Source organism: Ammospiza nelsoni, chromosome 10, assembly GCF_027579445.1.
Source record: "Ammospiza nelsoni isolate bAmmNel1 chromosome 10, bAmmNel1.pri, whole genome shotgun sequence".
Lineage (NCBI taxonomy): Eukaryota > Metazoa > Chordata > Aves > Passeriformes > Passerellidae > Ammospiza > Ammospiza nelsoni.
The window spans coordinates 20731441-20748351 of record NC_080642.1 but is presented as its reverse complement, the minus strand read 5'-3'; the positions used below and the strand labels follow the sequence as shown (position 1 = coordinate 20748351).

At 50.3% G+C, this 16911-nt stretch overlaps 1 protein-coding gene across 3 annotated transcripts; it reads left to right on the top strand.

The window, feature by feature from the left end:
• The first annotated feature begins 78 nt into the window (after positions 1-78).
• CRYGS (crystallin gamma S) lies at positions 79-7568 on the top strand. 3 transcript variants are annotated; one of them, XM_059479529.1, is made up of 3 exons: positions 79-87; positions 6374-6620; positions 7306-7568. In XM_059479529.1, exons 1-3 carry the CDS (start codon positions 79-81, stop codon positions 7566-7568), a joined length of 519 nt encoding a protein of 172 aa, XP_059335512.1. The 3 variants fall into 3 exon arrangements, with proteins under 3 accessions (XP_059335512.1, XP_059335510.1, XP_059335511.1); XM_059479527.1 differs by having other exon boundaries at positions 6374-6668; XM_059479528.1 differs by lacking the exon at positions 79-87 and adding an exon at positions 1722-1742 and having other exon boundaries at positions 6374-6616; positions 7296-7568.
• The last annotated feature ends 9343 nt before the right edge of the window (positions 7569-16911 follow it).

The following is a 16911-nucleotide window of genomic DNA, read 5'->3' as shown; positions in this document are numbered from 1 at the left end:
TACAGTTGATCTTAGGGGAACACAGCATCTTTTATCTTAATGAAATATGAACCTGTCAGACAGAGAAACTGCTAATTTATGGGGAAAGTGGGTCAAAAAAAGAATGTAAGTCCTGCCAGGCTGAAAGCAAAACTCCTGTAAACTTCAGCCATGCAGCTGAAGGCTGCCCTGGCACAAAGTTTTGAAACCAGCCCTATTCCTGTCTCTCATAATTTTCATAAAGATTATCAGCTTGAATAAGCACCATTCTCATGTGCTGGTGGGATGTGTTTTGGGGAGATGTGCTCATAGCTGAGCACTTAAATAAGCTTGGAAAATAGGCAAAGGCATTGCATGGATGAGTGGAGGCAGCTGCTGGTGGTGCCTTGGGAAGAGCTCTCCAAGCTGAGTGAGGGGAAGGCACAGTGCTCTTGAGTGCACAGCCTCAGAGTTCCTCTGAAGGTCTCCTGGGCAGGCAGGTGAGGTGAGTTTATTATATTTATTCTATTTATTTAAGATGATTTATTATATTTAACCAAACTCTAAAGGAGGGATGTGTGAAGTGACCACAGCTTTGAGCTGTGAACCTGCTGATAGAACCCATCTTGTGCTTGAACTGTGATCTTCAGGAGTTAAAAACTAAATCAGTCCAAGTGGCCTCAGTGAGAGCAACAGCTTTGGGTGATTCAAGGCTCCTAAAATGGGAAGAGGAGCAGCTGCTGATTGTGTGTGCCCCAGGCTCTCCCATCTGCCTGCATTTACAGAGCTGCTGTTGCGAGAGTGCTTGTCCTGACAGATTTGAAAGAGGGGCTGCGTGTTTCGGGCGCTGCTGTGCCAAATTCGTGTCCCTTTGTCTCGCTAAGCCTTTGGGCTGGGGCACTGAATAGCTGCAGAGGTGGTTTTTCATAATGCACTGCCGGGGGGGTGGCTGTGGAAGCCAGTGATCCTCGGCCTGCCTGCTCCCAGGGCCAGAGTGTGGCCGAAGGGAAAACTCCTCTGCTCCAGCCTCAGAGGCTGGGCTGAGAGTTGGGGTTCAATTTGTGACACTTGAAGAGACAACAGAAATCTGGGCGTTGTTTGATGTGTGAAATCACTCACTTTGTGGGGAGTGGGGAGGTGGCCACGCTTCCTTCTTTCCCTCTATGTCAGGAGGTGTTTGGAGCAGTGTGGCTCCAGCTGAGGGTGTCCCAGGAAAATCTGCAGCCTCTTTGATGCACAGATGTCTCCATTGAGAGCTTTCAGTGCACAGCTGGTCTTTGCAATCCTCTGGTGTCTGCCCTGAGCACTTGTTTGTCATTCTTTAACTGCATCCTTCACTGCACCAGAACATTCCCTGATGAATACCAGGTGCCCTCCTTACAAATGGGGTGGGTCTCCAAGAGCCAACGAGGATTCCTTCTTGTTTAACAAGCTTGGAAGGGAGGGAGCAGCCAAATGACCACTTGTCCTTGGCAGGGGGCTGCGTGTTTTGAGTGCATTTGGCAGAGTTTTGGTGTTCTGACTCAGCAAATGGTAACAAAGGGAGGATGGCGAAGCCTTCCTTTATTCCATAATCCTGTTTGCTTTTCTGGAAATCGGCTATAGCCTCAGAATCACTGACTCAATTTTTGGATCCTATTCTCATGACAAAGCGGCTGTCTGGTTTAAAACAAGCCCGTTATAAAAAGGGCACCTCGGATCCTGGCTGTTTGTAACAGCTGCTGACGTTCCTCCGGCACAGGGGAGCTTGGCTGGAACGGAAAATGTCCAGAGCTGGAACCAAGGTAGGTTTGTTTGCAGTGTATATTCATGATTTTGGCTGAAAGTGCAGAATTTTGCAGGGATGAATTGTGGAGAAACTTTGGTTTTTTTTGTTCTGCTGACAGCTTTCTCGTTCTGTCAGTGTGTGGGCAGGGGGAGATGCTTGAAATCCCTCCTCACGTGGAGGGAAGCTGGAGCTGAGCCCTCTCAAGTATTTTCCCAGATTTTGGCTGGTTCCTCTAGGTGTGGCTCTGCCAGAGGATGGAATCAAGTGCAGTGACTGGTGAGAGGCATTTTGAAATGGTCCTAAATCCACAGGGTCTGATGCCTTGTGAATTGGGGGTGGAGGGGCTGTACCAGCTGGGAATCACTGCACTTCCAGAGTGGGGTGTCATGGAAAGGTCCCTTGGAGAGAGCCTGACTGCCAGCACCAGCAGAGCAGCCACATCTCTTTTCCATGGTGGAGCAGAGGGTGTGCTGGGACAGAAAGGCTCCATGGATGGCCATGGCACAGAAGGGAAGAGTGTTCCCTGAGGGATGATGCACACCGGCCTTGGGATTCGGTGCAATCGGCAGGGATGAACTGAAATCAGAGAAGGAGGTAGGTTGGGAAGCTCAGCTTCAGCTGGAGAGACATCTCAGGTGGGGATGCAGCTCCTCAGGCTTGGGTATAGCTGAACTGAGGTGGCTGATCCCACAGAACTTGTACTGGGTCTGGGACTGGGCAGGGAGAAACAGCTGGGAAGGGAAAGGAAAGGAGGGTGGGGACTTGGGCCAGTGTCCCCTATGGAATACTGAACACTAGGAAGCTGTGGGAAGAGCTTTATGTGGGTTTAGCTTTTGGGCTGGTTTCCTTTCAGCCTGTGGAGGCTGTGAGACCCAAGGGGCTTTGGAAGCACAGTGGGTTTGGCACATCTGGCCCCGGCTTTTCCGTGTCCTTCGGCTCTGTGGCTCTCAGGCTGTTGGGCTGGGAAGCCGAGGAGGGTGTGTTGGTGGCTCCTGGATCCTGAGGTGCAAACTTTCTGTACATAAACCTAAAAAAGGTGCTGGGGAACTGCAACTGCTCCGTCCTTGAGTCTCCTCTCAACTTAGAAAGCCTTGAGCCTTTCCCCGGCCGAAAGCCGTGTCCCCTCGGAGTGTGCCACGGGGAATTTGTGGAATATATACTGCTGGGTGGCAGCAAGATGGCCAGAAGGAGTTATCTCCTATTTCTGTATGCTGTCCTCTTTTTTAGCACATTCCAGGGAGAAGAAAAGGGCAAAATAGGGAATTAAAAACCATTTCTCACAGCCTCGGTGAGTGATCGGCCCTGGAAAGGGATGACTCCTGATAGAGGAGTGGATGTTTTTTTATGAGTTGGATACTATTTTATGAGTAAAAATTTTGTATTTTTTATGAGTTTCCTTTTAGCTAAGCTACTGTTGAAAAGCAATATGTGATAACTCAGGTGAGGTGACCAAAGTGAGAGTTTTACATTCCTGCAAGCAAGATCTGCTCTGGCAAATGTGGGATGTGCCTGGTAACCCCTAAAAGGCAAGGTTTGGGCATGGAGAGGTTAACAGGGGAGTGCTGGAGCAGAGCTCCTGCAGGGTTTGGCTGAAGGAAAGCAATTTCCCTGTGAGTGAGAGGGGACAGAAACAAAGCTGCAAATCTGGAATTGGAATCTGTAATTAGTCTATGGGTGAAAACATCAGCCTGAATCCATGCAGGAAAGCTGGGAAGCAGAGGACTGAAAGGAGCTGAGGGTGTGTCTGAAGGGCTGTTCTGGAGAATGGGTGGGGAGGACCCCTTAAATTCTGAAACTGAACCAGGGAGCAGCACTTAGGTTGTAATTAGGAACAGCCATATCCTTAATGTGTATGTATATATATACAAGCCTTTGGATTTCTTTGGCTTTGTGCTTTTATAAATACAGGGAAAATTCCCCCTGGAAACATCAGGCTCCAGTTTGGTTGTGTGAGGCTGGGTGGGGAAGGAACATCACTGAATCCCAGAACAGTTTGGGTTGGAAAGGACCTTAAAGCCCATCCAGTTCCACCCCCTTCCATGGGCAGGGACATCTTCCACTATCTCAGGTTGCTGCAAGTTCCATCCAAGCTGGCCTTGAACTCATCCAGGTTCCCTGTGCCCAGAAAACAGATCCACACTGGGCAGAGTTCATCATCATCAACCATATTGGGCAGGAGTGGGACAGGATCAGAGCTTGGGACTGATATTGGAGAGAGGGATCAGCTATCCCAGCAGAGGATAATGCTGAACTGGGAATAAATGAATCACTGCAGAGGCTTTTCCAGGGCTGCTGTGGCTTCCTTGAACACTGGCTTCAAGAAGAGGGTGACTGGCGATGCATGACTGCCAAACCCAGTGAGCAGAGCTTTCGGTGTTGCCTTTGGGTCAGACTGGCAGATTTTTTGGGTGATACCTTTAGGGACAATGATCCAGAAGCAGCATGTGGAAAAGGCAGTGGGCTGTGGCCAGGAAGACCTGGCCAGCGTGGTTAACTGCCCAAGAGTGGGAAAATCAGGAGCTGGGCATTTCAGTCCTCTCCTTTCACAGCCCTCATTCACTGCTGGAAAGGTCAGAGTGATTCCCAGCTCTCCACTGAAGGTGGGGAGAGCTTGCTCAGGATGTTAGGGGACAGGTTGTTTTGTGTGCACCAATTGCTTTGTGATGGCAAATCAGTCCTTGAAATTAAAGGAAAATAGCATTATCCTAATAAATGTTCAGTAACAGGCCACAAGATCAAGGGCATGAATCCTCTGGCATGACCAGTCTGACTCCCCAGATCACTTGGTCAGGCTGGTGGGGCACGCTGACCAACCAGCTCCAGGAAAACTCCAGCTAATTTAATTTTAAGCACAAAAAAAATGATTAAAAATAAAAAGTGAGAGAGTTGTCCTGGATTTGTGTTGAAACACTGACAATTAATGATTTTTGAAGAGCAGGGAGGTTACATTGATACCAGTAGCCAAAGCACTGTAGGGGAAGTACTGCAGGTGGGGATGTGTCTTAATAATCACACTTTGGAAAAAAAACCTGGGAAAAATGGATTGTGGACCACTGCATGTTGGGTGTGGCCAGAAAGATTCTCTCTAGACCATCTGGTGTTGTGAGCAAGCGAGGGGTGTAGTCAAGATAGATGTGATGGTTTGGGAATCCTTTTGGAGAAGAGCAAAGTTTGATGAGTAATTGGCACCTGGGAGGATCTAAAAATGGGGCTGGAGAAAGGACTGGTCACGTCTAGGGCTTGGTAATATTTAAATGAAGGGATTTTTGAGGAAAACTGTCTCCTCTCCAGGGCTGGCTGGGTGGGTGTTGCCTCGGGTGGGAGGAATGGGATTTGCCCATCAGCTCCAAAGATCTTCCAAGCCAGGTTGTGTTCAAGGATAAAGTGCTTTGGGGTCAGCAGCATGGCCATAGAGCAGCTCTTGGGAAAAAAATGTGGGGATGGATTGTGAATTTGTCAGAGGTTTCATTGACTTGCAGCAACCAAAGCAGAATGAGCCAACTGCAAATACAATCCTTGGATATCCATAAAACTGCTCCCCACCACACACATGGAATGCTCCCTTAGTTTCTCCTGGCTTGGGCAAAGCTTGCGTGATGTCCAGGTTTGAGCAGTGAGTTTTGAGAAAGGAAGTTTTGGATTGTTCAAGTGAGAACAAGGACGGGCTAGAAGACATGATCTGGGAGGAAAGAGACTTCTTCACCCCCTTCAGATCAGTTAAGATCTCACTGCAAACACTTGGTAAGTCAGTATAAAGGAAATAATAGAATTGTTAAGGCTGGAAAAGCCCTCTAAAGGCATCAAGTCCAACTGCTAAGCCAGTGCTTCCGGACCCACCCATGTCCCCAGAAACCTGCTTTGTAAATTCCATTGACTTCTCACAGCTCTCCAGCCATAATTTAGTAACTCCTGATCTAGAGAGGGTGGGAGGGAATTGCTTTGATGGTGTTTTGCTGGAAAAAAGACAAGGACTTCTCTGTGGGAGTGTTGTGTTGGACTGGGAGAGAACAAAGGTCTGAGAAGGGCAGAACACTGTTGGCAGTGGAGGCACTGAGGCCAGACAGGTGAATTAGTCTGTCTGACTGCAGTTGGTCCCGTTCCAAGGCTGGGCTTGATGATTTCTGATATCTTGAGTATTGTATTTGTGGGCTGCCCAAATGAAGGGAGGAATGATGAATCTGACTCCATGTTCTCAGAAGATTATTATTTTATGATGCTATATTATATTGAAGAATACTAAACTAAACTATACTAAAGAATACAGAAAGGATACTTACAGAATGCTAAAAAGATAATAATGAAAACTCGTGACTCCTTCCTGAGTCCTGATACAGCTTGGCTCTGATTGGCCAAAGAGTGAAAACAACTCACAGCAGAATCCAATGGAACAATCACCTGTGGATAAACAATCTCCAAACACATTCCAAAGGGGCAAAACATAGGAGAAGCAAATGAGATAAGAATTGTTTTCCTTTCTCTCTGAGGCTTCTCAGCTTCCCAGGAGAAGAATCCTGGGTGATTTTTCAGAGAATGGGAATGCCACACTCGAGGGCTCTACTTTCAGATATTTCCTGCCGTGGTGTGGCTGGAATATAGAGATGTTCTGGATGAGGAACCTCCCCTCTCTGCCCCCTCTACTCGTTTCAGGTCACCTTCTATGAAGACAAGAACTTCCTGGGCCGTTACTACGAGTGCGACAGCGACTGCCCCGATTTCCACAGCTACCTGAGCCGCTGCAACTCCATCCGTGTGGATGGAGGCACCTGGGTGGCCTACGAGAGGCCCAACTATGCTGGGAACATGTACGTGCTGACCCACGGGGAGTACCCCGACTACCACCACTGGATGGGCCTCAACGACCGCCTGGGCTCCTGCAAGTACATCCAGATCGTAGGTGTCACCCCTCGCCAGGGGATGCTGCCATTTATCCCATCCTGGGAGGGTTTCATGGGGGGCAACATGGTGTTCATCTTCCTGGGGAGCCACAGAGGGTGGGCTGCAAGGATTTGGTCCCACAGTCCTGCTCTGGGAGTAGCAAGGTGTTTGGTGTGGGGAGAAGGTGAGTGTGTCCCAGTTGGATTGCAGTGGGGAAAGACAGATCTGTGGTGGTCCTCACAGGGGCCCCAGGACGAGGGAAGACATGAGAATCTTGACTCCGTGTTTCAGAAGGCTGACTTATTATTTTATGATATATATATTATATTAAAACTTTACTAAAAGAATAGAAGAAAGGATTTCATCAGAAGGCTTGAAAGGAAGGGAATAAAATCTTGACTGACCAGAGAGTCTGATACAGCTGACTGTGATTGGCCATTAATTAAAAATAACCACATGAGACCAATCACAGATCCACCTGCTGCATTCCACAGCAGCAGATAATCATTGTTTACATTTCATTTCTGACACCTCTCAGCTTCTCAGGAGGAAAAATCCTAAGGAAAAGATTTTTCATGGAAGTTGTCTGCAACACCCACCCACCGCAGGGAGGTAGAACTGGATCATCTTTAAATCCCTTCCAACCCAAACTCTATAATTTTCTCTTCCCCCACCCTTTTATTTTTTTTTCCAGCCAAGTGGAGGCCGAGGCCACATCCAGGTGTTTGAGAAGGGAGATTTTGGCGGGCAGATGTTCGAAGCCACCGAAGACTGCCCCTCCATCATGGAGGAGTGGCACATGCGTGAGGTGCACGCCTGCAGGGTGCTGGAGGGCGTCTGGGTGTTCTACGAGCACCCCAACTACCGGGGCCGGCAGTACGTGCTGCCCAAGGGGGAGTACCGCAAGCCCGTGGAGTGGGGCGCGGCCAGCCCCGCCGTCCAGTCCTTCCGCAGCATCTCCGAGTGAGCCAGCCCCGTGCTGGGCTGCTACAGCCCCCAATAAAGCAACTGAGTCGCTCAGCTCCGCCTTGTCCTGCTTATTCTTGGGATTTGGGTGCGACGTGTCCTGCCTTGGGGAGCTGGGATGGAGCAGAGCCTTCCCTGCCTCATTGTCACCCCCTTCCCCATCCCCTGCCCTTCTGATCCCGGGGGAGCTGGGGGGGAGCAGAGCCTTCCCTGCCTCATTGTCACCTTCCCCATCCCCTGCCCTTCTGATCCTGGGGGAGCCGGGGGGGAGCAGAGCCTTCCCTGCCTCATTGTCACCTTCCCCATCCCCTGCCCTTCTGATCCTGGGGGAGCTGGGGTGGAGCAGAGCCTTCCCTGCCTCATTGTCACCCCCTTCCCCATCCCCTGCCCTTCTGATCCTGGGGGAGCCGGGGGGGAGCAGAGCCTTCCCTGCCTCATTGTCACCCCCTTCCCCATCCCCTGCCCCTCTGATCCTTTAGGAAGAAGGCATCCCTGAGCTGGAGTTTGTGCTCCAGCATTTGGCCATCCTGGTGGAGTGGTGGCACCACACATCCCTGGGTTCCCAGTTGTCAGTGGTGGCTCAGTCTGTCATGTCCCTGTGGAGTCCCTGCCTGCTCTGTTGCTGCTCTATGGTGGCTTGGGAGAAGGGATGAGATTTTTGTCAGTGCCATGTGTCCTCCTGGACACCCTGAGCAGGCAGCTGCTGTTCTGGTCCTGGATGAGTTTGTCCTCCCAGGACTGTCCCAAAGCCCTCCCAGCCGTGCTCTGCAGTCCCTTCCCCCTGATGTACGAGGTTATTACAGAGCAGGGAGCCAGGGGAGGGGATGCTCGCCAAGCCATGGGGCTGCCACCTCGTGGGAAAGCTGCTGCTGGTAGGAAATGGGAAGGAGCTGCCAAGTCCAGCCCTCTGGACTTCCCCCAGCACAAGGATGAGCTGAAGGGTTGCCTTCCCCTTCTTCCTCTTCCTCCTCTCCCTGCTGTCACCTCCTCCCTTAGCACCATACCCCACTCCAGCCTTTCCTTGCAAATGATGATGCATCTTCACCCACTTCCATCTTTCCTCCACTCTTCTCCATCATGGATCAGCAGGATGCAGATGATCCAACAACACAGTTGGCTTTCACTGTATTTTTCCCCATAATATTTCTCCAGGATCAGCCCTCAGCTCCAGGTCCCCTTTTCCCCCTGGCTCCATGCAAAGGTCTCCAAGAGCAGCAGCTTGAGCACAGCCTGGCTCCTGTTTTTTTTTTTTTTGACAGTGAGACTGTTGCTGTCCCTGTTGTGATGAAAATTCTGTAGGTAAGAGCTCCATCCAGTGCATTTCTAGCCACCTCCCACCCTGATTCTGGGGAATGTCCCCCTGTCCCCATCCCACATGCCCTGCACTGGAAGGGTTTGGGATGCTCCACCTCTGTGGTTGCTGTATGCATCCACCCCAGAGCACTGCATGAGCCAGACCTGGAGCTGGTTTGCCCTTAAGGTAACATTTTCCCATGTCCTTCCCTTTCACTGCTGATCTCCCCACTTTTAAAACCCAATTATCCCAAGTCTTCCCTCCTTCTCCTTGTCCTCCAGGCTTCTTCGGGTGTTGTGGGTCCCCAGGATGAGGTGAGAGATGAGAATTTGACTCCAAGTTCTCAGAAGGCTGATTTATTATTTTATGATATTATATGAAAATAAATAATATATTAAAATAATACTAAAGAAAGAGAAAGGATACATCAGAAGGTTAGACAAGAATGAATAATAAAAACTTGTGACTGACCAGAGTCCTGGCACAACTGGACTGGGATTGGTCATTAAATTAAAACAATTCACATGCTGGGTAAACAATTCTCCAAATCACATTCCAGAGGAGCAAAACATGGAGAAGCTGAGACTTCTCACCTTGCCAGGAGAAGAAATCCGGGCGAAGGGATTTTTCATAAAATATCACAATGACACAGGCTCTTGCCCTTGGGTGAACGTTGTGTCCTCAACATTTGCAGCCAACACAAATAACAATAAACTGCTACTTGGGTGGTTTTTTTTTACCATTAGTTTTTATTTTGATTCCAGATGACTTTTTCCATTTTTCCCCTGCCACAGCAGAGCAGGGTGCCTGTGGAGATGAGCGGGGAGCGCAGCCGTGCTGATGCCGGGTTTTCCTTGACAGCTAATTTCCATTCTCCAGTATCAGGGGGTCTGCTCCTGTAATTGGCATGCAGATTGTGTCCGGTGGGCCTGTTAGACATGAGCAAAGGCTCTGCTGCTTGGAATAAGCCAACCCCAGGCTGATGGATGGGGTGTAAGGAGGTCATGGGGAGAGAGAATTTCCAGATGCCTGCGTGCACACACCTACGAAATTTCCCATTCCATGCCCTCCCCCCCATCCCTACTTTCTTTATCCAGCAAACTCTAATCTATCATATTTCATTGAGACAAATCCTGCTCCATTTCTCTGTCTCTCCCTTTTTCCCTCTAAGGGAAATGTGATGGAACCTGCTCCTGGATTTAATGAGAAGATGGTGCGGCATAGCAGGAATTAAAGCGGTGCCATGCTTCATTAGCAGCTGGGGATCACATGGAGCAGGCCCAGATGTTAATTACACTTTGGGAATTAATTGGTATAAGTCATTCCTCTCCTCCATCATGCCTAATCCGGTGGGTGTGTGAGGACTTCTGGAAGCAGAGACCTCCAGGCAGGTGTCTGTCTGTCTCTGCCCCCTCCTCAGCCTGCCTGACACAGGCTGGTTTGGAAATTTTGAAGTCACCTTCATTTCCATCCCCTTGGTGCCCAAGGACCTGCTGTAATTTTTCCCTCTTTTCCTTCCTGTGCCAGTCTCCTCCAAAGATTTTCTCCAGCTGCTGGGGAAAGCGGGTCTGGATGGGATGGGGTGATGGTGGGAGATGGCACTGTGTTGAAGGAGGAAAGAACACACCCCTCAGAGCTGGTCATCCCCAATGGATTCCAGGACAGCCTGGTCCTTTCTCCTGCTCCTTGACCTGTCCTGGCTGGCCCATCCCTTTCCTCCATTTCTGGAGGCAGACAGGGGAGCCACAATCTGCCCCCACAGCCCCTCTGCTGCTGAAATCCCCCCAGTTGTCAAAGGGCAATGGTCTCCAGTTTCTTCCCTTTTCCAGCTTGGGTTCAGCCTGACAAAATGCAAAAGGTGAGGGGGGTGTTATTTTGCCAGAGGACAGAAATTATATGCTTGGAAATGAAGAATATTGTCAGAAACATCCACCATACACAGAGTATCACCACACAATTTCAGACCACTTCAACTCATACAGAGCAACACCTTACCTCCTCAGAAGGCTGCAAGCTCTGCCCCTCTTGTTCTTTAGCCCAGCCTTTTATCCCCTCCTGTTGATGGCCTGCACCTGTGTGCCCTCTGCTCCCTTTGGTGGTTGGTCAGTGCCCCTGGGCACTCCCTGGCTCATTGCTGTCAGTGCTGCTCACCTGCTGCTCACAGCTGTGCCCACTGGGGCTCAGCCCCACCCCAATCACCACAAACTGTGTGCCTACAGAATATTCCTCTGAATGCTGCCAACTTGTTCCTTTCCTGAGCTGGCTGGTGGCCCAGTGTGGGGCACGGATGTTACTGAGATGGGGCAGCACATCTCTGGGATCTGATCTGGAATTTGCTGCACAGCCCCAGTGGGACACTCAAACTCAGCTCTGCTCCCCCCCAAACTGCTCACAGGCCCTGACAGTGGGACACAGCCACTATAACCAGCCCAGGCTCCCATTTTCCCTCCTTTTCCCAAGGTCCTCAGGGTTTTGTGGGTCTTCCCTTGGTGTTGCTGATGCTCCTTGGTCTCAAGGTGTCAGCACCTTGATGCATCTTTGTTCTTCCAGCAAAGATCATTCCTGGATGAGAGCCACCGTCTCTCCCTCCCATCCTCCAAAAGTGTGTGGATGTGGCACTTAGGGACAGAGATGTGGCAAAACAGAGCAGTTCAAGGCCACTTTGAAGTTATAGAAAAACTGCAAAATTTTCAAAACTGCAAAATTAATGGTTTTGATGTTGGATGGAGAAAGGAGATGTTCAATCCTTTTGTTTACACTTTCTTGATTTTTGGTTTAGGGTTGGGCATGGCAGTGCTGGGGAAACAATTGGTGCTTTTTGGGGACTTTTCCAACTTAAGCAATTCTATAATTCTGTGATTTCACAATTCCATGATTCTATGTTTCCATGATTCTATGGTTTATGATTCTATCCTTCCATGATTCTGTGACTCAGGGTAGCACCGCATTGCCACCTGGTTCCCTGGAGCCCTGCCACTTCAGATCCTGCATTTCCCACCATCTGCTCACTAAACCCCAAGTCCCTGAATCAGGGATTCAGCCTCCACCTCAACCCCTGCCTGCGCAGTCTGAAGATTACTGCAGTCCCCACTTTGGTTTTGGCAAAAACACTTCCCAGGTGTTGTTTTTCTTCTGTTTTATATCTGACCCACCCTGTGCATTCCCTGTTGGCCCTGGCTGAGCTGTGGTTTCAGGATGCTCCTTCCATCCTGTGAGCCTGTGGGCGATGCTTTGTGAGGCTGACCTAGAACGGAGGCTGGACAGAGTTAAAGAATAAAGCAGGGATTTATTAAAAGGGTCTCCTCAATACATACACCTTGGGCAACAGAGGAACCCAGCCAGTGCTGCACCCAAGATGAACCAAAATGGTCCCAAAATGCACGGCCAGGCATGGGGTCTCTCACTTTGATCAGTTCTGCTCTATTTGCACATTGGAGTTAATTGTCCCGTTCCAGTTTAGCCCATGCAGTCCCATCCTGCTTGTTTTTCTCTCTTCATTCCACCGTTGTTTATGTTCTTGGGCCTGAGATTTGGATCATTTGTCTTTGGTCCCCAGCTAGAGAAGGAATTGTTTTGTCTCCCTACTCTGTGCAGAGAGCTCACCATCCCCTCATATGAAGCCCAGACCTACACACTAAAGCAGTACAGAATCTGAAAAAGATAAAAGCTGAAACCTGAGACATCATGGGGAAAGTGTGGCCCAAATCTGGGCGGGGAGAGATGGAGCTGGTTTGTATCTCTCATACAGATGTTCTGGAGACCCCATCAGTGTCTGGCCACAGTCTCACGTGTCCTGTCACCCAGAGGTGCCGGGCTGGCCGTGTCTGTGAGTGTGTGAATGGTGCCATGGGAGGGAGCTGCCTCTCCAGGATGTATGCACGGCCTTGAGGGATGCTGGCACCTCAAATAGGGCTCTGAGATCTCCTAGAATTGCTGAGGTAAAGGAGAGGAGAGGGCACTTCCCAGGACGCCATCCTTCCCTTTGCCAGAGCCCAGCAGAGGGCAATAGAAGCAAATGGAAGAGACGAGACCTTGCGAGGGATGAGCGGCAGGAGCAGATTCCAAGGCAGAGCGGAGGGATGTGCAGGAGGGATGTGCAGGAGGATGTACAGGCAGAGGGATGTGCAAGAGCGGGGACCGTGCGCCCGGAGCTCTGTGCGGGGAGCAGGGCTGGGGGCGGCTGCTGAAGGAGCAAAACAGCAATTAAAAGTTATTTTGGTAAGGAGTTAAAGCAAACCGATGCTTTCCCAACTCCTAAATTCAGTGTTTTGGGGTTGGATGGAGAAGGAAAGGGAAATATTTAACTCTTTTGTTTAAACTTTCTGGATTTGATGTCAGTTTTTACGAGAAGCGCTGCATGGCTGAGCACCTCCAGTGGGTGATGCTGGGAGGGGAAGCTCTGAGAATTCCCAGCCCTGATTATGTTCCACCTGGTTAATTGTGCGACTGAGCTCAGCTCAGTTTCTCTTGGAAACCAAATTCCACGCGTGCCTGGAGCGTTCTGTGGGATCTGCCTGAGCCCTGGCAGGAGGGATGTGCTGGGCTGGGGCTGGCAGTGCCCATGGGCTCCCTTCCTCCCTGCAGAGGGAAAACCAGGGCAGGCTGTGGGGGTGAAGAGGCAGGGAAGAGTTGGGAACAGCATCCCCTTCCACCTTCCTGCAGCAGCTGGACCAGCTGGGACAGAGCTTGGGCAGGAGCTCCTCTCCTGCTCTCTGTTCCTGCTCCCTGCACGCTCCTGCCTGGCTAGGCAGGTATTCCCAACTGGATTTCCTACATATCCAGGTCACCTCCCTATGGTTTTTAAGCTTTTTTTTTGGTCCAAATTCTTTGGTGTCATGGATGTTTAACAAGGAAAATGTCCCATGGCAGGAGTGTGATCCTACAGCTGCCCAGATTCTACAGATGCCCTCCGGGACAGGGCATCTGCAGAGCCACAAGGGGAAGTCACACCTGGCAGATTCCCGCTTGAGACCTCGTCATTTTGGAAGGGGAAACAACAATTATTTCAAAGGGAAGGGTCAAATCCCTATGGCTGGGAGCTGCAGAAGGCCTGGATGTAGGATGCCTGGGAGGGCTGGACACCCCAGGAAGCAGCTCTGGGGGTTTTTGGGGCAGAGCCCCACTCCGGTGCTGCTGCTGCAGGGTGCGACCTTAGGAAAAAGGATGTTTTTTTTGGAAGTCTGGTGTAAGCATTTTTTGTTGAGCTGCTGCTGCTTGGAGAGAGGGCTCCGGTCTTAGAGGAGAAGAAGGAAGGGTCGTTCCCACCTTCCTCTGCGGAACCCCCCACCCGCCCCATTAAGGCCGTCCTTGGCGAGACGAGCGTGATCTGCCCATCTCAGCGTTATCTCCCGATCTGCCTCCTGCGCTGCCACGCTTCCAGATGCTCCTTATCTCCTCTCACCTTCCCGGGGAGCCGGCGTGCTGGGGGCAGGGCCGGCTGCCCACACTCCCCGCCTGTGATCTCCCCGGCTCTTATCAGGCTCCCTGAGTCCTGATCGAGCCCCTGGCTCAAAGTCAAACGGATTTTGTGGCGGGGCGAGCGCGCCCAAGGTCGGGCGGTGGCGGGGAGGCTGCGGTGACCCTGCTCTCCCCCTGCGCCCCGCTCCAGCCCATTCCCCAGGTAGCGCCTTTCCCCGATTATTCTCCAACATTATCAATTACATTTGGATTATTATTCCTCATTGAAGCCCAAGTGAGCCGCAGACAGCTATTTCCTAATGGGGAAACGTTACAGGCAACTTATTAAGGAACAATGCGTCATTAAGGGGGGAGAGCTTCAAAGGCTCCTAAATGCGTTTCAAAGGACACAATGCGGAGCGGATCCTGCCGCCGCATATCTGGGGGACATGGGCAAAATTTGTGACAAGGAATAGACCGGGCCCAATGTAATTAACTAATTCTCGATCAAAGGGGTTTTAGAACTGAATGGTCAGGGAATTCAATTATGGGTTTCCTAATGAAGCACTCTGTGCCAAGGCAAGGGGGATGTTTTCTTCTGGAGTAGCAGGGCTGAAGATCAGGGCTGGGACTGGGAGAGAAACACCAGAGAGATCCTCCCGGGTGGATTTGGTGCAGGGGGGACAGAGATCATTGAATCATGGAATCCCAGAATGGTTTGGGTTGGAAGGGACCTTAAATCTCATCTCATTCCAATGTGCCATGGGCAGGTGCACCTTCCACTAGGCAGGGTTGCTGTGAGCTCCACGTGCCACCATCCAGGCTCTCTTTGATGGCTGTCTGTCCTGGACATGTCCCTGTGGTGGGATGTGTTCCCCCACCTCTGAGTTTGGGCAGATCCACAGCTCTTTGGAGCCAGAGCTGCTGGAAGGAGCTGTGGGATGCAGCGGGACGGCTGTGCCAGGGCTGGCATCTCCTTGATCCCCTTCCTGGAAAACCTGGGCAAGGGAGATTTCCTTCTCTGCTGCCTGAATCCAGCCTCTGGCAAAAATAGCATGGTTTTCTGCTCATGAAAGGAACATCTTCTAGTCCTCCACTAGTTTTCTCTTATTATAGAAAGTTGATTTGCTCACTTTACAAAGGGAAATGTATTATGAATTTTCCCTTCATTCTCCTTCTTTTTTTTGCCCCGTTTAACAACCGATTTGTGTGTTGCATGAAAGTTACACAGTTCTTTAGATGCATTTGCTATTTTATTTTCTTTCATTCAAAAATATGTCAGTAATCTTTTTGTTAACATGAAAGATAAAGGATTAGTAATGCAAGATGCAGTTTTCTTGTAACCTTCTTGAAAGCAGACTATAGTTTCTTATCTGGCTCTAACATTCATTTTCCTGAAATGAAAAAAAAAAAAAAAAAAAGAAAAAGGACTTCTTAAAATGAAATAAACTACATTCGATTCAGACGAGCAGCGCCAGCAAAGGAATTTATTGCAGCTGGCAGAATGGAGCAGCTGCACTGAAGTCGTTGTGCCGCAGCACTGGGGACCTTCCCCAGGAACAGCTCACATGGATCATTGGGCACCTGGGAAATGCTGCAGAGAAGAGAAACCACTGTAGAATCATGGAATCATGGAAAGGTTTAGCTTGGAACGGTCAGTGAGATCACTGAGTCCAGCTGCTCCCCCAGCACTGCCAAAGCCACCTTTAACCCATGTCCCCAAGTGCCACATCCACATGGCTTTTAAATCCCTTCAGGGATGGAGATTCCACCACTGCCCTGGCAGCTGTGCCAAGGCTGGAGAGACATAATAAAAGATCCAACCTGAACCTCCTCTGATTCAGCTTGAAACTATTTCTTCTTGTTCTATCAAGAGCAAACCTTGTGATGACATCATGACATCTCCCAAGATGTGCCTGTCCAGTTGACTTTGGCAGCCACCACGTTTACCTTGGGGACATCCAGGATGTCCCAAACTGGAGATGGGCCACTATTTCCTGGGCTTGGTGCTCACTGCAGATGCACAAAGAAGCTGCCAGGGAAGCTGTGGCTGCCCCTGGATCCCTGGAAGTGTCCCAGTCCAGGTTAGTCGGGGCTTGGAGCAACCCAGGATAGTGGAAGATGTCCCCACCCATGGCAGGGGTGGGAATGGATGAAGTTTAAATTTCTCCCAACCCAAACAATTCTGTGACTGTGACTACACCATCTTCCACTCATAGCTCATGAGCAAACAGGGATTTGCAGGACTTCCAGCTCCTGACAATTTATTTGAGCAGTGTTGGGTCTCCAGGAGGTCCCACCTTGTGTCACCCTACCTGTCCTGGCTCCTGTCCTCCCTGCCAGCTGACAGGGCTCCTGCTTTGGGCTGTGCAGGCTGGCAGGGGCAGCCAGGGAGAAAGGACATGGAAAAACACCAAAGAGGGGAAAAGGAGAAATGGGGACAGTGAGAGGGACTACCAGGGACCAGCAAGTGTTTGAGAAGAAAACAGCTTAATTTTCATGAAATGGTTTGGGTTAGAAGGGACTTAAAAGACCAACTCCCTCCGAATTTGATGAAGTTGATTTCTTTGTAGATACAGAGGATGAAAGGAAACTCAGGGTGAGCAGGGGCTGGTTTTCACAGCACCATGATCCTCCAGCCTGTAAAACCAGG